Source organism: Ooceraea biroi, chromosome 2, assembly GCF_003672135.1.
Source record: "Ooceraea biroi isolate clonal line C1 chromosome 2, Obir_v5.4, whole genome shotgun sequence".
Lineage (NCBI taxonomy): Eukaryota > Metazoa > Arthropoda > Insecta > Hymenoptera > Formicidae > Ooceraea > Ooceraea biroi.
In genome coordinates, this window is record NC_039507.1 from 3,732,255 (window position 1) to 3,759,218 (window position 26,964).

The following is a 26,964-nucleotide window of genomic DNA, read 5'->3' on the forward strand; positions in this document are numbered from 1 at the left end:
CATGTATTTTTTATTGCCACATTGTATAGTACATGTAATTAATATTTAAGATATGTTTATTTAATAGTTAGCTATACTTTTTAAAAGTTAGATTAATTTGAAATAATTTTATTTTCCATACATACATGTCAGCATTATCAAGTTATGCAACAATATATGGAAAAAGTGCACCGTTGTCTAATCCACAGAAAAGTAAATTGTGTTCAAGATACATTCTTATAAAAGTAGTTTGTAATATCGGGAATTTTTATGGAAAGCTAAAGTACATTTATGGTATAGGCACTGAATAGCAAGATAAACTTTTATTGTAGTCTATACTTGACATATAGGTACTTATTACTTTGAAAGGCTGAATGCACTATGTCTCTCGAAAATTGACAAATTACATAGACCGTGAATTCTGAGTTAAGTTAATATTTTTTTTATGCATACCGGACAATTCAAAGTACATTGGGAAGTTGTGAGAAAATAATGCGGTAGAGCAATTTCACGATCCTTTCAACAGTCTTTAAACATATATACCCTTTGATATGTGAATATCAACGATGTTACTCGAAATCAATAGTTCTAGAATGAGAGACGACGGAAGTAAGATAGATAAAGAAGGATTACCGGTGAGAGCGGTCGTAGTGAGATCGACATGGAAAATTGATTAACGCTCAGGGAATTAATGTTTAACTGTTCTACTGTATAACGTTAAAAATGTACATCAACGCGTATCAGTTCTGGATTGTCTCGTGACACGTTTCAACAATGGCATGCTGGAATAAAAATGCTGCTTATGAATGGTCAAGTTACAAAACATTGGCATGGCCTGTGGGTGCATGGCCTATCGAAGATGATACCCTTTATTCAAGAATGCGTTGGTCGTTTGCGATCATAAGCGAGGTGAGAAAATCCGCGGAAGATATTTATTCTTTGTGTTCTTTATGCATCGTTTTGGAAATTAATAAAATAAATGAAAGAATATATTAAAACAACAGTCAGTTATATGTAATAATGCAATTTATCAATAAGTTTTTAAAAAACTATACACATGGATTGTTTTCTTGTTTTTTTTAAAGAAATTAATTATTTTATAGACATCACGAAAACGCTGTGAAACTTATGCATTTATATATACTTATATGATTTTAGATCTTGCTGGTGGCAGAATTGTTAATAGAAGTTTATCTCGCTTGCGAAAATTCGGCCGAAAATCCGATAGATACATATGTTGTGACCGCCAGTGCGATCCTGGTATTTGTAAAACTCATCTTGTTGCGAATACGACGATCTACACTTTCGCTTAACATCTCCTCCGCTATTCAGGACTGGTGTAGCATTAAGGATACGAAATCGCACGAGATCATGATCCAATATGCACGCATGGCGAGAATAATTTCATTGTCTTTATTTTATTCTGGTTTCTTTGCCTTTATATTGTACATGCTAAGACTCTTGCCTCTTGTAAGCGGGACCAATGAAAGGACGTTTTACCTTCCGACCTCCTGTCTTTTCGAATCCATTTCCACCCTCCAATATATCTTTCTTACATTGTATCAAATAATCCAATTGTTTATAACATATGCTGGAAACTGCTGCACAGAGGGAATGTTTATTGGTGTTACGCTACATTTGTGCGGACAGCTCCAACTTTTAATGATCGACATCCGACGAATCGACTGGCGCAACAAAAGAGGCAATATTGTTGAAAAACTTGTTGTTAGGCACCGACAATTGATAAGACTCACGGAGACTATAGAGGATTCTTACAATATTATCATTTTGGCTCAGATCCTTGTCAGCGCCATTTTAATATGCGTAACAGGTAAGATAGCAAATTATTTTTATGATCTTTATGCATAAAATTTATACTGTCCAAAACGATATGTTTAACTATTTCTTCAAAGACATACAGTATAAAGAAATAATTGTTTTCATGATCATCTAGTAAAATATTAATTTTTATTATGTCATTTATAATTTTCACAAAGCCGATTTCAATTTTCAAGCAAGCTTTTTTTCTAAAAAAAAAACATAAAAATTAAAAACATTGTGTCCTAAAATCAATAAACCTATTAAAATTTAATTAAGAACAGTATAATTACCTATATATATAAAAATGATATAAATATTAAAATATATATGAATTGTTAAGTTGTGCAAAACTTTCTTTAAATTGTATTTCTTTCTTTATTTTTTCTTTTTTTAAGTGTATTGACATGTCATATTTTTATATACGAGATATCCATAAAAGAACAAATATTTAAATGCAAACCAGTCTGTTTGATTTTGATACATAAATACCAGCCAAATCTTTTTTCTTAATTCTAAAGCAAGATATAAAATGTCTTGATTTAAGGCTTTGGGTTCATTGAATCCTTGCATATTCATGACACAGTCATGACAGTGAAGAGCGCTGTAATAATGTTTGTCATGTTGCTACAATCTTTTCTGTATTCGTATGCGGGTGATAATTTGAGAGATCAAAGCGACGCCTTGTCTTTCGCTATCTATGACTGTAATTGGTGCAACTTTCCACCCAACGATGTAAGAGACTTGGCATTTATAATGATAAAAACGAATATACCTATCCGTCTGACTGCTGGAAAATTTTTCTACGTTACACTTACTACATTTACGGATATCTTAAAGACTGCGGTTTCCTATTTATCCGCCTTACGTGTAATGACTGAAAAACAAGCAGTAAATAAATAATAAACAATTAAATTGGTGTAATTAAAGCTTTAAGCAAACTAAACATTGTTATAAGTTATATACGTTACGAAAAAGCTTATAAATATGTAAGTAGGAAAACTGAATTATAGAAAAAATTATTTAATAGAAATATATATATTTATATAAAAACATTAATTATATTAGCTGAAAGCTGAAAGAGATAAAAAAGTATCTAAATATAGAATTATGTACCTGCATAATTGTTCATACTAATTTCTGAATCCTGACAACTTTGAAAATGAAGGAATTCGTTATCTTATGTAGAAAGATAGAACTTACCTCTCGTACGTTCATTTCGAACAGATGATATCTATGCGTAATAGTATCGAAATAATATCAAAATATTACACGATATAAACCGCAATACAACTGATACGTGCATTACGTACATTATGTGAGTAAAACACATGTGAGTAAAGTTCTCTCTATGTTCAGATGCAACAAAAAGAGACAATTGTTTGACGAGTGACTACTTGTAAATCGTGATCATATAAATTCTAATACATTACTAAATTGCGTAAAGCGTAGTTTGATGCACCTAGCGATAATGCGTTAAGAGCACGCCGATAAGTGAGTATCCGTACAAAACTTACCTTTTCAAAAATAGGTATAAAAAGACGCCACACTATTACAGTTGAATAACTTTTGGCAAGAATAACAAACAAACCAAATGTTCTTTATTTGAAACCGTATAAGCAATAAACAAAAAAAGATTACACTCATTACGTGTTAATACTTGTTTTAATTTTTTTTAATTTAATTATTTTTAAGATATTGAACTTGTTGAATCCTTGAAGATTTGTGATTCATTACTGTGATACGTCACAGTAAAGAGTATAGTGTTATAATATTCGTTATGTTATTTTATTGCTATTTCTTTCTATATCCGTACGCGGCAATAATTTCAGACATGAAAGCAAGATCTTTCATTTCACCATTTATACAGTTTGAATTAATTCTAATATTCTATGGATATATCCAACGACATATAAGCGGTAAGAGATAAGAAGCGTAATATTATACAATAAATTTCAGACAAAAATAATCTTTTACCATATAAAAATACTTACTTGCATATTCGCGTCTACAAGTTTTCTAATAATCTTTAAAGCACTAACTTGCTTATCTAGCATACATTTCCAACTTTGGACAGAAATAATCTACACCGTTCAATTGTTATACCTACGTCCAAACGTTAAACCGAAGGGCTTACCAAGAACTGAAACGTACCATAAGTGACTCTTGTATACTGAGTAAAACACGAAGTTTTCTCTAGCAATTTGCGTATATCAACAATTGTCCGCTGAATGATGAAACCTATAGTCATGTAAATTCTTATAGACTCACAATTTGCGTCAGGCGTATAGTTTAATGCACTTAGCAATAATGCGATAAGAACCTAAAGGTAGACTGATAACTGGGTATACATCCCAAAATATAAAAAATAATCCCGAATACCTGAGTAATATTGGAATACTAACATATCATCGGTTATTGACATACAGTTACAGTTACAGTTATTACTAAACTCGATGGCAAATGAACAATGGAACCACGATATCGCATACGCGATGACTCCCTTCAAATTAATAACATGGCCTATCGGTGTTTGGCCATTGCAGGTTTATGATGTGTATTCGTTAATACGATGCGTCTTCGGCACCTGTTGCTCGGTACGTAATTTTTGAACTTTATTCTGATAATCGTTAACGCGCTAATCGGTTGTAGACCTACGTATAACAATTTTTATATTGACATCATTCTAAATAAAAAAAATTACAATTCTAATTAGTTCTAAGTAAAACTTTCATATCGCAATATCAATAAGTGTTTAAAATCACGAGTAGTAATTTTATCGCGTATTTTGTAATTCGTGCAAATAAATTATATAAATGACACGTTTACAAAATATGATATGTAAAAGTTTCTTACATGTATCAATTTTTATTAAATTCTATCTTTATATCGTGATACAAGAAAATTTACTACATTTTTTATATTATAATTAAAAGTGCGGTAATTAATTCAGCTTTTACATCCCCCCCCCCACACACACACATTTACTCAATTATAATAACTCCGCTTTAAATTAAAATATCTTCTGTGACGCATAAAACTTGTAAAAAGTGGTACCTGTACAAGTGAAACGCGACAAGTCATTTTGCAACACGATAACGTTCGGCAGCACATCACAAAAGGGACGAAGGATATTATTTGTTGGATTAAGAAGTTCTCCCTCATGTAGTTTATTCGTCGAACTTAGCCCCTTTGAATTACTATCCGATCCAACAACCTGGTTGATACATATACTGTAAAAGCGTGGAAAAGATTCTGGAATGCATGGACGATTTCATTGACTCAAAGCCGTCATCTTTTTTTCGAGAGGATTCGTCAGCTGCCTGATAGATGGAGAAAAGTATTACAAAATGAACAATTTCAAAGATTGATATGTTCATTATTTTTATGAATAACGGCTTAATATCCTCAAAATAAGCACCGAATTAATTGCCACACCTAATATATAATAATAATATTTAATAATATCCCTTTTTTTATTATCTTGTTGTTGCAGTAAAAATAAAATTTACAAACATTGATTATAACACTTACAAACATCTGATTACATGTAAAGGATTAAGAGAGTTATCATATTGTACAAAATTCTAAATTTTTTCATTTGCATTTAAATTATATGTATCTATAAAGATTTATAAAATTGGTATCTTTCTAACGAAATTAAAAAGTTTTTTGATGGTAATATTCTATATGGCAAAAACTATACTATTTACATTATATATTAACAGAGCTTAATGGTGATTTTGCCTTCTATTGAGCTTTATATGGGCTGTACAAACGCGGAACAAAACGTAGACTGCCTCATGCTCATCTGCTGCGGGATGCTTGGTATACTAAAAATAATATTATTCCGCATATATGCAAACAACTTAATTGATAATTATGAGTCTGCTCTGAACGATTATTTGAATATTGAGAATGTAAAACAACGCACCATTATGCGAAGACATGCTTTTATGGGAAGGATCCTCTGCTTTTTTATGATGTCCTTCTCTTACATCAGCTGCGTGATATATGGGTTACTTCCTTTCTTAGGTGATGACGATAGTCTATCGATTAACATAACAAATGAGAATTCTGTACGAGAGTATACTATACCATCAAGATGTGCTTTGGAGTACTTTAATGCTTCGAACAGCATATACAGAATTGTTTGCTTTATTGAAACTATTGCACTAATATTAGCAACTTCTGCCAATATCGGTAATATTTACTCATTATTAATATTTACTCATTATTTAATGCTTCCGTGTATATTGTGTTATATAATATCATTTAGAAAAAATAAGAAATTTGCAGTATAAAGTTGTGGTTAACTTCAATTGTACAACAGTTTTGCATGCAAAGATGTAATAAAATATATCGCAAAGTATGTAATAAAAGTCATATAATATTCATAAAAATTTATGTGTAAAATGGAATTACTTTATAATTATATAAGAACATATATTATGTATACATATAACAACATTATAAATATTATTTTATTGTGTCTTGCTTTTATGCAGGTAATGATGCTATGTTTCTCAACATAACATTGCATATGTGCGGTCAAGTAAAAATTTTAAGAACCAATTTCATGGATATCGATGTTACAAGCTCGAGAGCTTACGATCGTTTCAATATACTAATTCAACGGCATATTTACTTGATACATATAGTCAAACAACTTGCTGAAACTATCAGTTTTATTTTGCTGACACAGTTATTTATTAGCAGTATTCTTTTATGCATAATGGGTAAATATCATATCATATTTTTAATAACTTGAGATATGCAATTGTATTAGTAAACAGACATTAAAAATATTCGTTTGTGCCAGGATTTCAACTCATTCTGTCGTTGAAAGTCAATGATATTGTTATGACAACAAAAAGCTTCTCGGTATTGAGTGCTTTTCTCTCACAATTAACACTATATAGTTTTATCGGAGATTATTTAAAATCTCAAATGGAAGAAATAGGACTTTCTATTTATCGAAGTTCTTGGTATGACTATCCTAGGAAACTAACGAGAAATATGATTTTTGTTTTGATGCGAACAGAATCACCTATAGCGTTACAAGCTGGGAATTTCATCATGATAAACTTGTCAACTTACATGAGTATCTTAAAAACTTCTGCTTCATACTTGTCAGTGCTCCGCGTAATGATTGAAATATGAAATACAACATGTAGAAGTGAGGAACACTCATATATGTTTTTTTACATATGGTTTTTTTACACATTATGAATGTATAATTTAAAATAGCATTGAACAAGTGGATAGAACATGAATAAAAATAAAAATTTATGGAAAATATTATTTTAATACAGTGATTGATTATAATTGCAATACGCAAATGAATTGTTTTACATAATAATAGAGGAGAATCCCCTATTATGAGATATGCTCCTAATATGAGATAATGGAGTTTCTGCTAAACTAGTGAGCACCATCTGTTAGTTCCACCATGAACTTATTACTCTTGGTGTAAAATGTATTTAGTGAAAAATTCATTGTTCGTTATTGCGTTTAGCCTTTGCAAGAAAAGGTTTGTGAAATTGTGAACATGTTAAAGGAACTTGAGGTAAGTCTTTAAACCTTGTTTATTATATAATAAAGAAATGGTTGGCAATAAATTCAGTATGCAGTGATAGAGTAGAATCTTAGTAACAGGAAAATACGCAATTTGTTGAATTGCTTAATTGTAGAAGTTAGATTTCATGATCGCGGAACCGCTAGGCGTGTGGCTCGTATAATGAGATATTCAGGGTACTCTTAATATGAGATAATTATTGCTCGAATATGAAGATTATGTAGTGTAATAAAAAGAAAGAAAATACTACTTAAGGTTAAAGAAAAGTTAATACGAATTTATATTACGAATTTTTGTGTATTTAATTTTTATAGAATCTGACTATGGAGGTTAGAGAAACGAGGAAGCGTCGACAGTGGAATCGTGAAGATTTGGCGAAGGCTGTGGCAGCAGTATTTTTATAAAAATATCTAATAAAGTTTTTTACTTGCAATACTGATGTATTTTGCACTTTTAACACCGATTTCTCGAGATATCTTATATTAGGAGCACACTTTCGCGATCTTGCGTAAAGCTCTTTTTTCAAACTTTTTTAATTTTCAGAAAAAATAATATTTAAATTAGATTTTTCATTTCACCAACCCAAAGCATATTAAATTCTCTTCAAGATAACGTATTACATTTTTAAATTCTGCCTATAGATTTCCTTACATTCGGCAAAATCGATATGGTATCTCATAATCGGGGACTTTCCTCTATAAATATATGCATAATAAAAAATATTGTTACAAAGTTGTTCTAACTACATTGACGGAAAAAGTTAAAAATATTGTTATTAAGTTGCTATACCAAATTGACAGAAAGAGTTTTAAACCTCAAAACTCAACTGTAATGCGAAACTTTTTGCTAGTTTATTTCTTATTAATAATTTTTAAAGAAAAGATGACCTGTTTTTATTATATATCTTTACTCTTTAGTCAAATTACTTTTACAATACCCAAAATATGCTATTTTTATGAAATTATTAAGATGAAATAAAAGTAATATCTCGACTAGTATAGTGGATGAAATGCACAGAGTTTTATATCTGAAGAGAGTCACTGACGGGCGAAAAACTTATTTGCGAGAATTTCTATTCATCAATCATAAAAGTGTAGTTCCGTATACTTTCCAGTAATGTCCTAAGAATATGAAAACGCAAGTTGATAAGTGAGTATACATCTCAAATTGAATAAAATATGTATCAATATAGAGGTATAGTGCATGTAAACGTACGTATATCATCGGTTATTGCGTTAGTATAGTCATTGTCTCGATTCGATGGCACGGTGGAAAGACGGTAAGCGATGGAAAGACGATATCGCGTACGCGATGACTCCTTTTAAATTGATAACGTGGCCTATCGGTGTTTGGCCCTTGCAAGTTTATGACGTCTATTCGTTAATACAATGCGTTTGGGGTACCTTCTGCTCGATACGCACTTTTCAAGTTTCTTTCTTAAGTTCTTTTAGTTTCATCATATTTATTCTTAATGCATATACCCCATCGATTGAGAATATTGTAAGTATAACCATCGCAATTTTGATACCACACCATTTAAAAAAAATCTTCAATATCTCATACAGTGAATTTTCAACTAGTAATATATATATGATATTGTTTTCGTGATTTGTTTGGAAAATGATATAAGATCCTGCATGATTATATATAAAAGATAAATAATATATTTATAAAATAGACAAATTATCAATTTTTAAAAATATAAAATATTTTGTTCTCTTTTTGCGGAAGAGTATATATGATCAACGTAATTTTAATTGTATATTATTTTAATGGCATTTATCTTTTTTTATCTTTCAACGCATAATTAAACTTTTAATCTATTAACTAACTTTAACATATTATATTAATCTAAATTTTATATATTTTTTAAAATTTAAATTTTCAATTTCAACTTTTTCAACTTTTACCACGTTATACGTAATTAAGGCAGGGTTTACTAATTTACATTTTTGGAAACACTATTTTAGAGACTAGATCGCAGTTTTAGAGATTGCCACGGACTGTAAAACATTATTGTTGAAAAATTGTTAAACATGATGAAAATAAAATTAACTTTATTTTAATTAAGTCATGCTCTTTCTAAATACAAAACTCTATACGAAAAATTACCATTTATACATATTAACAGAGCTTACTGGTGATTTTGCCTTGCATTGAACTTTGTATGGGCTGTACTGATACAGATCGAAACATAGATTGCCTCATGTTAATCTGTTGCGGAATACTCGGCATGCAGAAGACGATATGGTTTCGCATTTATGGAAATAATTTAGCTAATAATTATAATTCTGCTATAAAGGATTACGTGACGATTGAGAACGCAAAACAGCGTTCCATCATGCGAAGACATGCTTTTATGGCAAGGTTACTTTGTTGCTTTTTGGTGTCTTTCTCTTATTGCAGTTGTATAATATATGCGTTAATTCCTCTTCTCGGAGATAACAAAAATAATCAGATCAACAAAACGAGCGATGATTCTGTTCTGGAGTATCCAATGCCATCAAGATGTGCCTTGGAATTCTTTGAAGTTCCAACGAGCATGTACAGAATTTTTTGTCTTATCGAAGCTATTGCGTTAGTAATGACGAGTACTTGTAATCACGGTAATACTTAGTACTATCAATAAAATAAAAGATAAAATAATATAATAATATTAATATAAACAATATAATTATATATATATATATAAATACATGTTATTTTCTATAAAGGTAATGATACTATGTTTCTAAATATTACATTGCATATTTGCGGTCAAGTGGAAATCCTAAAAACTCATTTTATCAATCTCAATCTTTCAAATCCTAATTTCAATGATCACCTCAACACACTAATACAGAGACATCATCATCTGATAAAGATGGCCAAAAAGCTTGCCGAAACAATTAGTTCGATTTTGCTGACACAGTTATTTATTAGTAGTGTACTTATATGTATAATGGGTAAATTCATAATTCATAATAGTCATTCATTATAAAATGTAAATGTTTTGTACATTGTAAAGATCTCATATTAAAAGTATAATATTTTTTCAGGATTTCAATTTATTTTAGCACTAAAAGTTCATAACGTGGTCATGATGGAAAAGAGTGTTATAGTACAGAGTACCTTTTTGACACAATTATCGCTATACAGTTTTATTGGAGACTATTTGAAATCTCAAATGGAAGAAGTAGGACCTTCTATCTACCAAAGCTCTTGGTATCGTTTTCCTGCCGAAATGATGAAAAACTTAGTTTTTATTATTATGCGAACAGAAACACCCGTTATGTTTCAAGCTGGTAATTTCATCGTAATAAATTTGTCAACTTATATGGGCATTCTAAAAACGTCTGTCTCATATCTGTCTGTTCTCCGCGTAATGGTAGAAATATGAAATATAAGATGCATATAATCAAAAGTCAGGACTTTATGAACTATAAAACTATATTTTGAAATTGCACTTGTCAAGATAAAAAGATCTGTAACGAGTTTGATAGAAAATATCATTCCAATAAAATTGTTAGTTATAATCTCAACGTGCTGTTGTTTTTTTGTGCTGAATTAATTTTTTATTGTATGATATAAATATATAGATATTGTTTATATATAATATAACATTTTCTTATTACTTTTAATAAATTATTTAAAAACCACTCAATTACATCAAATAACGAAAGCATCTAGCGGATGATGTCAAATTTTAAACAAAATGAACATAGCTTCCATAAGTTGACTACTTTATTATTAGTGCAATAAAATATTTTACCCTTTTTTTCACAACACCCTGTATAAGTAGAGAAGTAAAATTGTAGGGAAATGTTAGTTACTATAAATATAATATTATATATAAAATAAATTTTTGTATTAAAACACAGATAATAAGATTTATTATATTAGAATTATTTATCTATATAATCCTCTGTTGGATTTTTAGTTTAGATGATATAAAATAAAAAGAAATCGCTAAATCAACATATTTTTTAATTTGAATAAACTAAATCCATACTACTTATTCGATATAGTATCAAGAGTATGCAGAAATTAACAGTAAAACAATTGACGCGTATGTACTCTTCAACTTCTTCAAATTCTAAGAGTAGCAGATGCAATAAAACAAGACATTTATTCGATGGATGACAATTTGAAAACAGCAGGGCCATGTAAGTTTCTACACAATAATTTGGAAGAAAACCATAATATAGTCCACTTATTGTTAGATAATGCACTAGAGATAATGCGTTGAAAGCATAAAAACGATAAGCTGATCTGATAAGCAGGTATACATCTCAAAATAAGTAACAAATTATTCTAACCGTGCGTAGTATCGGTATATGGAGCATATCATCAGGTATTGGCATTCAATTACAGTTATAGCTTCGACCTGATGGCGATGGAAGGGCGATGTATCGCGTACTCGATGAACCTCTTCAAATTTTTAACATGGTCACTCGATATCTAGCCATTGCAAGTTTATAACGTGTTTTCGCCGATACGATATACATATCTAGAGCATTTGTTGCAAGGTGCTCATTTTTTAGTTTTATTTTGACGATCCGCGCTATTACAATTAAGAGCGTATATATCTAAATTGATATTATTACATAATGACATCATGCTATTTTAAATAAATCTTTGATATCGTAATATTAATGGATTATCAAATTTTTTAGCAATAGTGTGTGCTTAATGATATGTTTTATAATTCGCGTCGGAGATTACTTAAAGTCTCAGATGGAAAAAGTAGGATTCAGCGATAATCATTGTAATTTTTAAATGCGAAAGTATTTCAATTCAAATTGTATGCAGGTTCAGCTCGGTAAGCAGGGTTCCCTATTGGTGCTACCATTTTTCGGCCACAAGTCATTTACACCAATCACGCGGCATCCCCTGATGCCAGTCTCTTATAGAGGGTCTCTAGTTCTAACACTGGAAATTGCATTCCTTTAGAAAAAATATCAATTTTATATGTGACATCATCTAGTAAAATTCAACAGTCGCAAGATATTATAAATTCTACTTGTAGATTATCACGATTTAGTAATGAAATTGAAGAAAATGACGATTTTAATGAAGAATATATTATCTCACCGTTAATTAATGATCATAATTATATTTCCGATATTAGAGAAATAATAGAGTTTTCTAGTCACATCATTGAATATATCGCTGGCTATATTGTTAGAAAATTAAAAAAAACCTTACTGTGCGAAAATTGTTTGTCTGTATTAATAGCACAAACGAAAAAAGAGAATTTAATAGATACAAAAAGTCGAGGATGGTAAATACAACCTTCGGTAGAAAAGTCGGTAGGAGGCTGAAACACGCTCTTCTGGCATACGACGCAGAAATATTCTTTCTTAGAATATCCTTTTCTTCTTTTTTCTTTGTTTAGTTTTTTTTTATAATATCAATTATTCGGAATTCCCACGACAAGGAAGATAACTGTGGACATCGACAACGCCTGGGGGATAACTTCCCTGAGCCGCTTAACGACAACGCCTGGGAGACAATGTCTCTGAGTCGCGCAGTGACACTCGCTCGTTCGTATTCTACCGTGCTCTAAGGCAGTCGAGAACAGTCTGACAAAATCTGAAATACGACTCGATCGTATCGGCAGTTGATAGCTTTCAATCGTACTTTCAAACAGTATCGCACAATAATAAAGAAAATTTATCAGGAAGGAAACCAGGAAGCAGGATCCTTTTCTGAGATCGAATCATCTTAGTACAGACAGTACGGAAATTCAATCTTCTTGAACGACACTACACTGCACGTATGCGCTCGTGATTCGTGTCGAGAGCGTTAATACACCGCGGTGCTCACTGCGTCGCATCGCACAGCGTAATGATGCAAGAAAAATTATACTTTAGTAAAATACTTTATTTCGAGATCTTAACGGTACAGAGCTTGCAAGAAAATTGACCGGGACTCGTGGATGTTCCGTTTATATCCTAAATCAAAACTGTGGTTGCTTGAATACTATTAATATATACTTATTTTAGTGACACACTTTGTATATTAGAACACTGTACATACGAGAAACAAAATGTACAGTATAAATGCAAAATTATAGAAAAAGCAATCGTAAGATGAGATATAGCATACATAATATAATAATAATAACATTATTAATACTAGTGAAACTAACTAGAAGTATTATTAAAATATAAATTTAAAGTACAAAATTAAACACATTGAATAATAATAAATAAATAAACTTAAACTTAAAATAAAATAAACTTAATAATAAATAAATTTGTTAAACACTACTTAATTAGGTAGGCCTAATAAGGAAATATGCGTCAAAATATTTATAACAATTGCATAACCACATGGCTGTTTCTCTCATTGACACATTTAAACAAGTAGATCTATAAACGTAATAAGCCTGGATTTTTGGTACTCGACTTGACGCAAGCGTCTTTTAAAAACATTATTACATATGATTGTTTCCTTGTATTTACAACCCATAAGATTGCTCATCTAAAACAGATTGTCACATCATGTAAATAAAATTTATAAATATATAGCAATCATCATATCAATAGTGCCAGCAAATTTACACATAAGAATTCCGTCATAAAAATTACCGGTTGAATTTCCTCTTTAGAATATAAGTGATTTATAATAATAACTAATAATTTTTTTTATCAGAAGGTGAAGCCCTGCAAAAAAACGAATTAATAAAGTTGTAATTAAACTAAACTACTAAAGGAACCTGCTATAATTTTGGAAGAGCAATATAAAAAAACAATTTTATTACTTGTACGTCAGCAGAAGTCCTACGATGTGATTTGTATGTTTCACTGCATGATCAACAAAGATGGCATAAGAGAAAAGAGTGGGATATCTGTTTTTCTCGATAACAGATGAACCATAGAACATGGTACTAGCAAAAAGGGGTTTTTCGGCGCATGAAATATAATTAAAAACTTTAGAATTATTTAAGTGTAATTCTTTCAATTTCTGCAGAACACTCTTATCCGCTTTCATCGCACCTTTACAGTACGTCCATTCTCTCCATTCCAGCGAAAGTCTATAACATGGAAAAACTAAATAAAATTCAATAACAGAGTTCTCATTATCATTAAATGGTACAATCAATTATTAACAGATTTCGCAAAATTGAAAAATCTCTCGACAAACTGCTGAGGAAGAAAGGATAATATAACTGCATATAGTAATGCCTATAAGATAGTAATGCGTATATTTAATTAAAAAAAATCATTTTGACTCAATAAAGTACTAAACAATATAATGTGTTTTAAAGCAAATTGGGAGCGAAAACCAATGAGTATATTTACGTATCCCATTTAGTTTATCTTGATAATTAGTTATATTGTACTATTTTTAAATTTTATATACTAATATGTAATAATATATAATAATAGAAATAAAATTTAATGTAACTGCCATTAATAATAATCTGTAGAAAAGTTTGCACAAGCTTACTACATACGCGATTTAACAAACAATTAAGTGCTTTTCTCGAAAAGCAAAAATTCTGCATTTTCGACTATTTATTTTTTCGAACTTCATGTATTGTACAAAACAAATATCACCACAGAAAGAATGTAATTGCAGAAATTACTTGTGATTTGTTGGATCTTCTAGGTGTTTCTTCAACCTATCACTAGCAATCTGCTGACACTCTCTATCACCAAAAATACATGTCCATTTTACAGCTTCTTGGCGCAACCATTTAGTGAGATCATCTTCATCCAACTTTTCGTCGTATGATAATGCATAGAGCAAACTTTTCAAGATATAGCGCATATCATCCTATAAAAGTTGTTAAAAATGATGTGACTATTATATAAATGTTTTGTTGTTTATAAAAGTAAATATGAAAATGTGGAAAGTTATTAATCCTTTCTTATTTCAATAAAGAATATATATCTTCAAAATATTTGAATTTGTTCATGTCAAATTTAAATACTATAATAATATTTTATACACTTCACGTATATATAACATGCTTCTTAATACCATTTTCTAAATTTCTGACTATCTAACCTTTAGAAATGCGCTCTCTTCAAATGGTAAGAAATACAATAGGTCTATAAAAATTTGGAACATAGGATACCATGCTACGTAATCTCTGTCTCGGCCTAAATACTTTGCGAGATTCACAAACTGGCTGTATAGAACTTTTCCTTTCATCAAGAAATAATATGTATCATCAATGAGTTGAGCGCGGTTAAGAACATGAATCTTCTCATAGTTTTCATTCCACAGATAGTTTGTAATGAACCTTAAGCTATCTTTATCGTATTTTACACGATAGTATCCTATTGCATAATAAGTAATATTAAATGATACCGTAAATGTGATTCATAGTTAAAAAATAACTATGCATGTTGTAATGTACATCATTCGTGTTTCTTCAGCTTGAAAATAAGCATTAAATATATTGAAAAAATTTAAAATATAATGTAGAAAAAGAAAATATGCTTTTGTATCTACATTTTGCATAATGGATAATAGATATTCTCCAGATTTCGACTTTTCTGTTAAAATTATTTCATTGAGAAAATGTTGTATAGTATCCCAATACTTTAGAAGTCTTGAAATGCAAGAATGACGAGAAAGCCATCTCGTCCCAGCTAATTTTAACATTTTATGGCTTGATTGTTGGAAAGATTCTGTAAAGTCTTGAAAAACTGCGGAACGTTTTGGTGTTTTGTTAATAAATACACCAATTTTTTTAAAAAGTCATCGCAAAATGCGGGTATTTTTGCGCATGCCGCATGTGAAATTAATGCAACAGCATGGCAGGGACATGCAAAGGTTTGCACATATTTACATTTTGCTTCTAATTTTTTTTAAAGAAATATGCTTCCCGACCATGACTGCTGCATTATCGCAAGACAAAGCAACAATATTTACGAACAGAATACTAAATTTCTCCATTTCAATTGCAAATGCAGAAAATAATTTTTTTGCGCTACAATCTGTTGCATTGAGGTCTATTAATTTAACTAGTTGTAAATTGATCCGAAAAGATCTAATGACATATGTAATTTTATAGGATTATACATAATAATATCCGCCGTTTGGCGTGATATCATCTTATTTTTATATAATCATATTTGGCTGATTATATATAATCTATACATATTGATTACATATAACCGCGATTTCGGCTGTATCGCTCGCGAGTCTCGTGACGTCACACGGTTCGGTAGGATTAGACGGAGACAGCAAATGTTGTCTCTCGTCTACTACTCGAAGGCAGCCGAAGCGCTGAGCGCACACGTACGTACGTTCTCGCTTGTGTGCGTCATCCCCACTACTTCGGTGCTGCTGGGGGCTCCGTGGCCGAATTGGCTTCACTGGTCCCACGAAAACTATACCGTTATTGTATTTATTACGTCGCATACTACGTTATCTTAATACTGTATTACAAAATGTTACTCACTACAAAATCAAAAAGTTCTGAATAATCTCTTGAAACATGTTGCCCATAATATGTCGTACCATGCGCAATATGACAGGTGCTGTAAGTGTGTATATATAAAAGACAAATAGATATTTGTAAAATATGAATCTATATATGTCCAAACATGTATAATATTCCTGAGAAATACATTTACAATATATTGTCATATATATTGTTTTATATATTAATTCCTCTTATAGATGAATTAATCTTTAAGAAATATATAAATAATATGCATCTTTTATGTAGGGGACAGTGGGTGAATTACGGACACTTAAAATTAAATTGAAATAAAAAAAAATTAAGAAAGCTAAACAGTCTTTATTTCTTGAAAATCACACTTTAGGTATTAGACTTTAAGAAAAATATAACAAACTTTAAATATTTTCACAGGAAAATAACATTTTATCGAAAAAAGGAAACCCTTGCTGTCCGTATTTACCCAAAGCCTTTGGGGTATTAACGGACAGATGTTTGGGTAAATACGGACAGTACGGGGTAATTACGAAACAAGTTATTTATCGTTACAAAAATCACAAATGTATCTGTTTGAGGAACTGCCACCAGTGCAGTTCTCATGTGCCCATTTTAGGCATATCATACACATTATCCAGTCTTCCGTAAGAGGAGTTTCATCATACTTTTCATTGCAAAATATGCAGAAATATTCGTCTTCATCCCCTTCGAATCCTTTTAAATTTCTTCTTCCTTTTGGTTTATTAATCTTTTGTTTCTTATTTGAAGGTATGTTTCCTTTTCCTTTGCATTTTCTCTTCTTCTGGAGTGTCTCCTTTTCTTTGAATTTATCTGCTTCTTTTCTTGATAATTGTTTTTGTTTCTTTTCTTCTAATTTCTCTTTAATAGGTGTGCTAGTCAAGATTTCTGAATGTTTCTTTCTTTTAGTTGTAGTTTTAGCTTGTATTACAGGAACACCCACTGCATTTCGTAAACTTATAACAGACCTATTTTGATCGTCCTATGTTGAAGTAGATCCTATGTTACAATTATCAGGTGCTGCAATGTTGGACTGAACGCTTGTATTTCTTGGAGTGAAAGTTTCTGCTTGATTCAAATCTCTCGGTGGTTCTTCGATTGTAGGCTGGTTAGGTTCAATATACAGTTCGTCGAATTTGCCAGAGTTAAATGGATATATTCCTGCAGCTTTGAAACCATTAGCAGCTTTTTCAATATTAGCAGTCCTGTTAAATGCTTTCGTAAAAAGGCCAACTATTTCGAACGCTGTTATTGCCTGACCTGGATGATTCATCATATAGGACTCGCACTCTTTGTTATAAGCATTCTTTAAAGGGCTATAGAAAGTCAAGTCTAGAGGCTGCATTCGATGTGACGTATGAGGCGGCAAAGTGAGAAGATGGATGTCATTCTTTCGGCAATAATTATATGCCTCCAGACTTATATGGCTTTCGTGATTGTCTAAAATAAGCAATACAGGAGAATCATTCGATGGCTTGACGAAATTTTTAAAGTGGTACAACCAATCAACAAAAAGTGCTTCAGTGATTCATCCGGAATCTGAGACAGAAGCTATCATGTCACTATTAGCACCATTCATGAGATGTTGATTCATTCTTTTTCGTTTGAAAATAAAGAATGATGGTACGTAAACTCCTAAAGCACTAACTGCATTGATCACTGTAGTTGTAGAACCTCTTTCAGCGCTTATACATTTTCCAACTTGCTTCTGTCCTTTCGGAGCAAGGATTTTAGAATTTCTTTGTACATTGGATATGCCTGTTTCATCCACATTATAGATAGAACTGGGCCCGAAATTGTATTTCAACATAAGTTCTCGGAGATTAGAGAAAAATTTTTCTGTTTCTTCTTTATTGAAAGCTGTAACCCGATTTAATGAAGTAGCTTCTGGACGTCTCAAAGATATATTAGGATGCCTCTTCATAAAATTGTAGTACCAATCCATTCTTGCCATTTTGTTATCTGTGTTAAAGTTATTCTTGATATGATTAACAGCAGCAAAATCATAAGCAATTTTTCTTATATGAGGAATAGTCAGTCCGTAAAACACGCGGGAACATTCTAGTATATAGTTTTCTAATTCCTCCTCTTGGCTTATATTAAACACAGGTTTAGCTCCTTGTTTTGGCTCCGTAATAGTTTCTTTTTTGAATTGGTCAAATAAAGTACTACGTGGTATTTTAAATTTTGTTCCTGCCTGTCGAAATGACAGCTTCTTCTTCTTTATAAGTCTAACAGCCTCGACGACTTGTTCGGTGGTATAAGTTCTTTCTCTTTTCTTAATATATTTTCGAGGCATCTGCGAAAAATTTTATTATGCACACACCGTTTATTCAACTAGCGACAGGGGTAAAACCGGACGTCCGTTAATACCCCAAAGGAACTGTCCGGAATTATCCCAACATGACTTATGCTAAAAAAGAATGGATAAAGCAAATATAACCCCAAAATTATTAAAATTATTTACATGACATTATTCTTAAATGGCTAGTGATTACGTAAAATTAATAAGATTTCAATATTACTATTCAAGTTAGCTAAAGCACAGAAAACCGATTAATGCAATTTTACAACAAAATGGTTGAAAAAACATTTTGTGCATTACCGTGTAAAGTGTGCGCGATCTCTCGCTACAGGCACGTGTCGACAACTGTGTACATCGAGTACAATCGCGCGACATGATAACGAGCAGGAAGGGGAACGGAGGAATAGGTTTTTATAGTGTGTCCGTAATTACCCGCTGTCCGTAATCCCCCCACTGTCCCCTATATTGTATTTTGCACATTCCGTTCGATTTGTGCTCATATTATGCAAAACAGTTACAGAAGATATATAAATACGATATGTAGTAAACTGTGGTTACAAATAACTTATCGCTTTCTTTATGTTAATTGGAATTAAATAATTACAGATTATTATTTTCTTATTCTTATTCTGTCTTACCTTTGACATAAATTGGAAAAGAGAAAAGTGATTTAATCTCGGATGATGTCTAAACTTCATATGAAACAGGCTTCATGAAATTTGTATCGAGGCGAAAACAGTCTTGCTGAACTTGAACCACGAACAAATCCAGAACTCGCCATTCCGAAAAAATCTATAAAAGAAACACTTTATTTGATTGAATAAATATTGAACCGAAACAATATTTGTATTAAAAGTAAAAAAATCATCTCGTCTTAAGAATAACTTCTTCTGTTATTTCATAATATAGAATAATAGTATATTATTGAAGCTTGCGTTAATAACAGAAAAAAACCTCATCTAGTATTTCCATATGAATAAGAGTGGCAAGCCCTTCATTCAACCATAAGTGAGACCACCACGATGGTGAGATTCCAATATTTATCATCTGATATATCATTGCACGCGCTACTATGCGAGCTATTTCTCTTTTCTGAACACTAGTACCTGTTTCTTTATTATAAGAAAGAAGTGATTCTCTAAAATATAATATTTAATATATTACTATACATTTTATAGAATATATTACTATATACATGTGTATATATCATATAAACATGTTAGAATTTGGTAATGTTATGTATAAAGTCAAATGATATTTAAATATGAAAGTTTATCAGCAATAAGAAATGAAAATGTCCACGTTTCTTTATTTTGAACTTCATGTTGCTAATATAGTAAAATGTTCATTTATACATTTTTTTCTGATTCAATAGAAATGCTATTAAATTTTACATTATTAAAATATAAAATTAATGAAATTCTTATCATTGTCCAGATACTTATAAATGATGAGCTTCTGTTTCCCGATGACATCAAATGGGATAGCCATAGGAAATGCATATTGATTTATAAACACTCTTTTAGGAATTTTCCTGTACCACGTAGAGTTTTGAAGCTTAAGAGTCACGTTTCCTGCAAATTCCATATATTTTCCCACGCTAGGTCTACTCGCTATCAGACTAAATATACTTATTGGTTCGTCGGTATAGGATATACTGTATGGCATATGCCGATAAGTGAGAGATAGAAGCTTTAAATCAGTTAGCACAAACATCATTTGGTAAGTAGATATTGCATTTGTAGTGACAACAGTTGTCCGGATCCACTCTTGTTTATAATCATTGTGTGTATATGTTTCCTTTATACACACATCTGGACAGATCATATATCCGTGTGAATGAGTAAATATAATTCGAAATGTTGTTTTAAATTCCGGCTCGTCCCAACATGGAAACAATTGTCGAGTTTCAATAGATTGAATATTTGTTGCCAATAATGTGTTCCTATTTTAAGGACATTCCTAATATAATTTACATTATCTAAATAATATTTTAAATAAACTTATCAAGTGGAGGCAAGCGTAATGCTTTATTTAAAGCACAACGGTTAGCATGTTTTAGTGTTACGTGTTATCATAGATAAATAATTTTGAGGGACCTTGTCTAATGTTTTACATATTAATGTTAATTCAAACAGTAGATAGTCTCTCAAAATTATTTATTACTCTATAACACGTAATAATTATTATTGTATATTAATGTGTATTTTACATTAATGTATATTAAGGTATTATATTTTAATACGATAAGTATTTATAATATTAACTCACTGTCGTCTTGCTTCAGGTGGGAATACAATTTTAATAAAATAACCTTCTTCTATGCCTTTACTAATATTTGTCTCGTATGAGATGGACAAGGAGTAATGTCCAGGAGATAGCTGCTGATTGAAATAGAGGTTTAGAATGTTCTCCTCCCCGTATCCGATAGTCCCTGGAATATATTCGTCAGCTGTAAGTTCATCTACGCTATTATTCTTCATACTCAATTTTATCATATCATATTTTATTAGCTTTTCGGTTCTTTCCGGTACGGGACTATGTAACCTAATATTTGATGTTGGTTCGAAAATTTCAATATCAATTTCGCATTTGCCACGTAAAGAATACAGCAATTTAGAAAATTCTATGTTGATAGTATAGTGCCGCGGCTGTACATCTTTTGGTAAACGATAACCAAGTTTTTCATGTGGTTTAATTTTGGTAGACCGATCTTTCGCTTGCATACATGTTATCACAGTAGTGAACATTATACTACTTAGAAATAGTTGAAGGAATGAGATGCGAAATTTTCTTCCAAATATCTGTAACAACATTTCGTCATCCGAAAAAATTAAATGATTATAACATATCGTGTACATCCATAAAAAAACGTCCTTTTCTTTCCTCAATTTTTCTTTTTCAGTAATAAATCGTATTATTAATAATGTTAAAATTATTTCACAAGATCTTCAAAAGTTTATTCCTTTTGTATGTCACATCTGATAGCGAGACAAATTTAAGCACAATGTATAATAACACTTTACGACAAAGAACTAAATTACCATTTATTTTTCATATCAAAACATTGTGCTCTTCTACGTCTTTCCGGTATCTCTAACGTACATTATTTGCTCGTTATCACTATATCTTGTTTTATCTTTGAAAATGAATAAATGAGAATAAATATATATTAATTATTTCTGATGACTTACCAACATTGTGAAGTGTAACGATTTTAATGTATAAAGTATAAAGTAATCCGTACAATTACTTGTTATTGTCGTTAACAGCTCTCTATGTTGAAAACGTATCAATACACTGTCATCGTGGTTAGATCTTATCACGACCAAGGTATACGAATATATGAAATGACACAAGAAGTAGAAAGAATATATAAACATGTTTACGGTTCACTCATATAAGAATTCTGTCAGCCATTGTATGCGTAGAGAATGTAAATAGATTTGAAAATACAATTGAAAAGTTCGCAATAACTTCTAAGTTATAACGGATTAGAATTTAATCATTAGATTATTATCGAGCGATACGTTAGGTACATCAAAAAGTTAAATAAATCTGAAACATAATGTTTCTTCCTTTCTCCATAAGATGATTACCACATTCGTGTAGCGATTTATTGGACATTGTACAATATAGTGATTACAATATATTGCATACTTTCCAAATCTTCTTCATGGATTACTTTATCAAAGAACCCATCTTTATGTAGACTTGATGTGCAAACATTTATAATACGCTACATAAATAACCATTTTCTTACATTGGTCCATTTAATTATTCGTATTATCTTTATATTATTATCTATTATATTCTATTATATTTTGGCGAAATTATAAGCGCTTTCTCCGAACTGTTTGTCTAGCTCCATTAAGCCCGTGTCACACTACGCATTACGAACGCGGATCGGATTGAGATTGCGGATCGCAGATCGAAATTCAGCCAATCAAAACGAAGCTGCCTCGCCTTGATTGGCTGAATTGCGATCCGCAATCTCAATCCGATCCGCGTCCGCAATGCGTAGTGTGACACGGGCTTTAAAGTTATAAATCGTTAATTTATTTTAATAAATTTTTAAATCATTAATTTGATAATCGTTACAGTAAACAGATTAATTGTTCAACGGATGTCGATCTTCTATGGTTTCGTGACGTCGCAAACATCGTCGGCTCTGTCATGCATTGCAAATTCTAAAATTCGGTCAATTATTGCGACTTTAAAGTATTTTGTCGTGTGCAAACTTTCCGATCATTATCGTTCGCAGTACGGCCTGTCTGCTAAATTTTCAATAAATCTATTGTTATATCAAGCATATAATTTTATTGTTTTTTTTTAAAGCATAAAAGAATATTTTGTAATAAGATTTTTAAAATCACACGACGTAAAATTTATTTAGGAGATGTTATACTTAATAAATTTATTTAAGTTATGTCTTGCATTTTTCTAAGTCAAAAAAAAAAACAGTGTTTTTAGTATAAAGATTTGTCTATGATTTGTTACCTTTTATCCATTTGAGCAAATGTTTCACTTTTCGGTAAATAAATTTTTTCTACAATTCTCGGATGCCAATCTTCATAAAAAGACGAACATAGCGAATATAGCGTAAAAACTTTCTTGTGGAAAAAGGTCTCACAACTTTATGGATAGGAGTTTTAATGAGGTGGGGAGATGTTATATGGGAGACTAACATGTGCTTTATCATCAAGCTATTGAACCGATGACAGACCTTAGAACTAAAATTTGTCACGAATTAGCATGAGTCATGAAGATCGCAATTGCACAAATAGTTGATAAAGGCTGAGGAAAACACTAGGGTGCATAGCGAAATAAACTGCAATCAATAATGCACGTAAATAAGGCGCATTGGCTCCTGCCTACACTCGATCACCCTATAACCCTTAATGCAACATGCAAAGATGGACTCATGCAAAACATGGAATAAAGAAATGACTCGTGAATTTTTTCCATATAAGCGAATAATGTGGCCTGTCGGTTCATGGCCAGTGGATTCTAGTAAAAACTTCGCGAAACTTCGCGCATTGTTTGTTACAGTCACACTGGTAAAACATCGAAATATTGCCTATAGTTCAGTAACATGTAATATATACTAACATGTGAAGTAAGATATCTCAATGCAATTTGTTGGTATCAAAGTTATTACATATATCGCAGTTATCGCGGGTTATCGTTAAAAAAAGTTTTTTTATTTAAAATGCGTAATAACAAATAAACATGCAAATATAAAGTGTTATGTAGAAATTAATATATAACATATTACATGATGCTTGCCAGTTTAGCATTTAGCATATTTTAAATGTCAACTATAAGGATAATATAATCAGAGTTGGGAAGTAACGCGTTACTTGTAACGTCGTTACAGTTACCGTTACTATTTTTCGGTAACGATCGTTACTTTTTGCTGTCTGTAACGATAACGATAACGTAGTTACATTTTTACAGTAACGGTAACGAATTTAACCGTTACTTTTATCGTTATTTTAATTTTTATCTCTACTCAATAAATCAGCAGAATGAACGCACAGATTCCACTCAGGCAACAGCTCTTTACTTTCAGTTCTTTTCATTAGTTACTAATTAAGTTCTTTTTATTACTTATTAATTTTAGTGTTATCATTTTAAGTAAAACAATGTGCAATTATAAGTGCAAGAGTTTCGCAAAACCAATTTATTATTATTAAAATAATATATATACATATATGTATATATGAATAAAATGTTAACATATATACACAGGCGAAACATTTGTGTTAAATTTAACAGATATCACATGTCCCAAACGGTCCACATACATTTTTGTGTTAATTTAACATAATAAGGATATGTTAAATGGTGACACTAATATTATGTTAATATTTTAACCCAAAATGAATGCAAACTGCGAAGTAATTTGAAATAAATTTTGTGTAAAATCAACATATTTTTAATGATAAAATTAACTCGAAAAAAAAGTTATTTTTACATACATCTTTACTCTCAACATAGTTTTCTGTAAATTTTAACAGATAAAACTTGTCACTAATAATACGAAACATATCTATTGTGTAAAATAAAAACTAGGTGCACAATGTGTAATTTTTACACTTTTTTTAGTTGTTTTAAAAATTTAACACTTGACTTGAATTAACACAACAGCAACATGTTAACTTAACACATGAATGTGTTAAATATTTAACACAACAATGTTAACCGGCATATTTTTTAACAAGAAAACACAAATTTTCCAACTGTGTAAAAATAAAAATAATTACATTTTTTAATCAAGTACATATTTTATTTAAATATTTTATAAAAAAGTAACGAATCGTTATTTTTTTAAGTAACGGTAACGGTAACGAGTTACTTTTTAAAATTGGTAACGAGTAACGATAACGCGTTACTTTTTACGAAAAATAACGGTAACGCGTTACTTTTTTTAAGTAACGTTCCCAACACTGAATATAATTAATATATCTTTTGCAACCGTCATTCACTCGTACATATACATATAATTACAATTTTCTTTCCAAGAAAACACACAAGTCTTAAATATATATTTTATCTTTGTTTTATCTCGACAGGCACTCATGGTAGCGTATTTAAGCATGGAAATTGGTTACCACGACGGTGCTAATTTGAATCTAATCATTGACCATTTCACATTGATAACAATTGGCACTCTGACCATTATAAAAATATCAATAATACGTTTGCATCGTGATGATTTATCGAAGTACATGTGTAACGCAGCCAGTGACTGGATATACGTTGCACAGCGAGATCATCGAGAAGTCATGCTTCGTTACGCTAATCTGGGGAGATTTGTCTTTTTCTCTCAGATGTGTTCTTCATATATTGTTATTATTCCATTAATAGCTGAATCACTTTTATCATTTGTGACAATGTCTTCTTTGCAGAATATTACATTGAGCATGTCCGTGGAGGAGATGCGAGTCATAAAATTGCCTCACGATATGATCTGTCCGTTTAATGCACAGGTCGCGTGCTTCGGCATATGCATCGTTCAAGCTGTTCAACTGATCAGTCTAGCCACAGGGAACTGTGGAAGTGATGTGTTTCTATTCGGCATTTGCATGCACCTTTGTGGTCAACTGGAAATACTTGGTCTACAACTATCACGGTTCCACGAAGGAAAGGGAAACGATTCTTGGGGCAAGACTAAACTAGTCGCATTGATCGAAAGGCACTGTTTGCTTTTGAATTTAGCTAAGGACATTGTGGACACACTTGATATCATCTTGAGTGCTCAACTAATCTTCCAAGCTTCGCTCATATGTATAATAGGTGAAAATTAAAATACTGATAATTTAAAAAAGAATAAAAGTAATAAATTTCATTAATAAATTAATATTGATGAAATTAATATTGATTTAATCGTTATACAAGAAATAAATTGTTGACTATTAAATATGCTTTTTAGGATTGCAGTTTATTGTGTCATTGGCAATCTCTGATTTTTTCCTCGTTGTAAGAAGTATACTCTCTTTCGGTATATTAATGATTCAGTTATTTTTATACACTTATGTAGGAGAAATATTATCATTAAGAACACAAGCAATTTCTACCGCGATTTATTTGAGTAAATGGTATGATTTACCTATAAATATTACTCGAGATATATGTTTTATAATGTTTCGTGCTACTTATCCCGTTTACATAAGAGTAGGTAAATTTTATAATATGGATCTTAATACTTTCAAAACTATTCTGAAAGCTTCGGCTTCTTACTTTTCTGTATTACGAATTATGTTTACACAATATTAATATAAAACATTATTTGTTAGAAAGACATAAACATATTTAAAATATGAAATATGTACATAAATATATTTGATAAAATAGGAG

General features: G+C 30.9%; 6 protein-coding genes across 9 annotated transcripts; 4 read left to right on the forward strand and 2 right to left on the reverse strand.

Moving 5' to 3' along the window:
• The first annotated feature begins 43 nt into the window (after nt 1-43).
• Nucleotides 44-2,918, forward strand: LOC113561505 (odorant receptor 9a-like). Its single transcript, XM_026968037.1, has 3 exons — nt 44-888; nt 1,138-1,810; nt 2,345-2,918. The coding sequence occupies exons 1-3, from the start codon at nt 754-756 to the stop codon at nt 2,698-2,700; spliced, it is 1,164 nt and encodes a 387-aa protein (XP_026823838.1). The 5' UTR covers nt 44-753; the 3' UTR covers nt 2,701-2,918.
• Nucleotides 2,919-4,229: 1,311 nt separating this feature from the next.
• LOC105281811 (odorant receptor 13a) lies at nt 4,230-7,091 on the forward strand. Of its 2 annotated transcripts, XM_026968036.1 has the most exons (5): nt 4,230-4,394; nt 5,526-5,625; nt 5,833-6,000; nt 6,306-6,536; nt 6,620-7,090. In XM_026968036.1, exons 1-5 carry the CDS (start codon nt 4,254-4,256, stop codon nt 6,958-6,960), a joined length of 981 nt encoding a protein of 326 aa, XP_026823837.1. In that variant the 5' UTR covers nt 4,230-4,253; the 3' UTR covers nt 6,961-7,090. The 2 variants fall into 2 exon arrangements, with proteins under 2 accessions (XP_026823837.1, XP_026823836.1); XM_026968035.1 differs by having other exon boundaries at nt 5,526-6,000; nt 6,620-7,091.
• A 944-nt stretch (nt 7,092-8,035) lies between these two features.
• LOC105281734 (odorant receptor 13a) lies at nt 8,036-13,029 on the forward strand. The gene is made up of 4 exons (XM_011343171.3): nt 8,036-8,803; nt 9,507-9,981; nt 10,090-10,320; nt 10,414-13,029. Exons 1-4 carry the CDS (start codon nt 8,636-8,638, stop codon nt 10,752-10,754), a joined length of 1,215 nt encoding a protein of 404 aa, XP_011341473.2. The 5' UTR covers nt 8,036-8,635; the 3' UTR covers nt 10,755-13,029.
• A 628-nt stretch (nt 13,030-13,657) lies between these two features.
• Nucleotides 13,658-19,754, reverse strand: LOC105281733. The gene is made up of 6 exons (XM_026968039.1): nt 19,740-19,754; nt 16,782-16,860; nt 14,952-15,142; nt 14,124-14,396; nt 13,951-14,025; nt 13,658-13,843 (listed from the first exon to the last, which is right to left on the reverse strand). The coding sequence occupies exons 3-5, from the start codon at nt 15,134-15,136 to the stop codon at nt 13,995-13,997; spliced, it is 489 nt and encodes a 162-aa protein (XP_026823840.1). The 5' UTR covers nt 15,137-15,142; nt 16,782-16,860; nt 19,740-19,754; the 3' UTR covers nt 13,658-13,843; nt 13,951-13,994.
• A 491-nt stretch (nt 19,755-20,245) lies between these two features.
• On the reverse strand, nt 20,246-23,011 carry LOC105285020 (endoplasmic reticulum aminopeptidase 1). Of its 2 annotated transcripts, XM_026968026.1 has the most exons (4): nt 22,296-23,010; nt 21,373-21,905; nt 20,816-21,046; nt 20,246-20,675 (listed from the first exon to the last, which is right to left on the reverse strand). In XM_026968026.1, the coding sequence occupies exons 1-4, from the start codon at nt 22,482-22,484 to the stop codon at nt 20,660-20,662; spliced, it is 969 nt and encodes a 322-aa protein (XP_026823827.1). In that variant the 5' UTR covers nt 22,485-23,010; the 3' UTR covers nt 20,246-20,659. The 2 variants fall into 2 exon arrangements, with proteins under 2 accessions (XP_026823827.1, XP_019889046.1); XM_020033487.2 differs by having other exon boundaries at nt 20,246-21,046; nt 22,296-23,011.
• A 596-nt stretch (nt 23,012-23,607) lies between these two features.
• Nucleotides 23,608-26,949, forward strand: LOC113561504 (odorant receptor 33b-like). Of its 2 annotated transcripts, none has more exons than XM_026968028.1 (3): nt 23,608-24,161; nt 25,680-26,403; nt 26,540-26,949. In XM_026968028.1, exons 1-3 carry the CDS (start codon nt 24,003-24,005, stop codon nt 26,881-26,883), a joined length of 1,227 nt encoding a protein of 408 aa, XP_026823829.1. In that variant the 5' UTR covers nt 23,608-24,002; the 3' UTR covers nt 26,884-26,949. The 2 variants fall into 2 exon arrangements, with proteins under 2 accessions (XP_026823829.1, XP_026823830.1); XM_026968029.1 differs by lacking the exon at nt 23,608-24,161 and adding an exon at nt 24,213-24,220.
• The last annotated feature ends 15 nt before the right edge of the window (nt 26,950-26,964 follow it).

Excerpts from the sequence above, each read along its gene's own strand:
- LOC105285020 (XM_020033487.2), bottom strand. The coding sequence starts at position 22,484 with ATGTTTATATATTCTTTCTACTTCTTGTGTCATTTCATATATTCGTAT. Across the intron at positions 21,906-22,295 it reads CGTTACACTTCACAATGTTG|ATATTTGGAAGAAAATTTCG; the intron begins GTAAGTCATCAG and ends ATGTTGTTACAG. Across the intron at positions 21,047-21,372 it reads CCACCTGAAGCAAGACGACA|GAACACATTATTGGCAACAA; the intron begins GTGAGTTAATAT and ends TCCTTAAAATAG.
- LOC105281734 (XM_011343171.3), top strand. The coding sequence starts at position 8,636 with ATGGCACGGTGGAAAGACGGTAAGCGATGGAAAGACGATATCGCGTAC. Across the intron at positions 8,804-9,506 it reads GCTCGATACGCACTTTTCAA|AGCTTACTGGTGATTTTGCC; the intron begins GTTTCTTTCTTA and ends ACATATTAACAG. Across the intron at positions 9,982-10,089 it reads GACGAGTACTTGTAATCACG|GTAATGATACTATGTTTCTA; the intron begins GTAATACTTAGT and ends TTTTCTATAAAG.
- LOC105281733 (XM_026968039.1), bottom strand. The coding sequence starts at position 15,136 with ATGCGCTATATCTTGAAAAGTTTGCTCTATGCATTATCATACGACGAA. Across the intron at positions 14,397-14,951 it reads GAAGATCCAACAAATCACAA|ACTTTCGCTGGAATGGAGAG; the intron begins GTAATTTCTGCA and ends TCCATGTTATAG. Across the intron at positions 14,026-14,123 it reads GGACTTCTGCTGACGTACAA|GGCTTCACCTTCTGATAAAA; the intron begins GTAATAAAATTG and ends GTTTTTTTGCAG.
- LOC113561505 (XM_026968037.1), top strand. The coding sequence starts at position 754 with ATGGCATGCTGGAATAAAAATGCTGCTTATGAATGGTCAAGTTACAAA. Across the intron at positions 889-1,137 it reads CGTTTGCGATCATAAGCGAG|ATCTTGCTGGTGGCAGAATT; the intron begins GTGAGAAAATCC and ends ATATGATTTTAG. Across the intron at positions 1,811-2,344 it reads CATTTTAATATGCGTAACAG|GCTTTGGGTTCATTGAATCC; the intron begins GTAAGATAGCAA and ends TCTTGATTTAAG.
- LOC113561504 (XM_026968028.1), top strand. The coding sequence starts at position 24,003 with ATGCAACATGCAAAGATGGACTCATGCAAAACATGGAATAAAGAAATG. Across the intron at positions 24,162-25,679 it reads TGTTTGTTACAGTCACACTG|GCACTCATGGTAGCGTATTT; the intron begins GTAAAACATCGA and ends TTATCTCGACAG. Across the intron at positions 26,404-26,539 it reads TTCGCTCATATGTATAATAG|GATTGCAGTTTATTGTGTCA; the intron begins GTGAAAATTAAA and ends TATGCTTTTTAG.
- LOC105281811 (XM_026968035.1), top strand. The coding sequence starts at position 4,254 with ATGGCAAATGAACAATGGAACCACGATATCGCATACGCGATGACTCCC. Across the intron at positions 4,395-5,525 it reads TCTTCGGCACCTGTTGCTCG|AGCTTAATGGTGATTTTGCC; the intron begins GTACGTAATTTT and ends ATATATTAACAG. Across the intron at positions 6,537-6,619 it reads TATTCTTTTATGCATAATGG|GATTTCAACTCATTCTGTCG; the intron begins GTAAATATCATA and ends CGTTTGTGCCAG.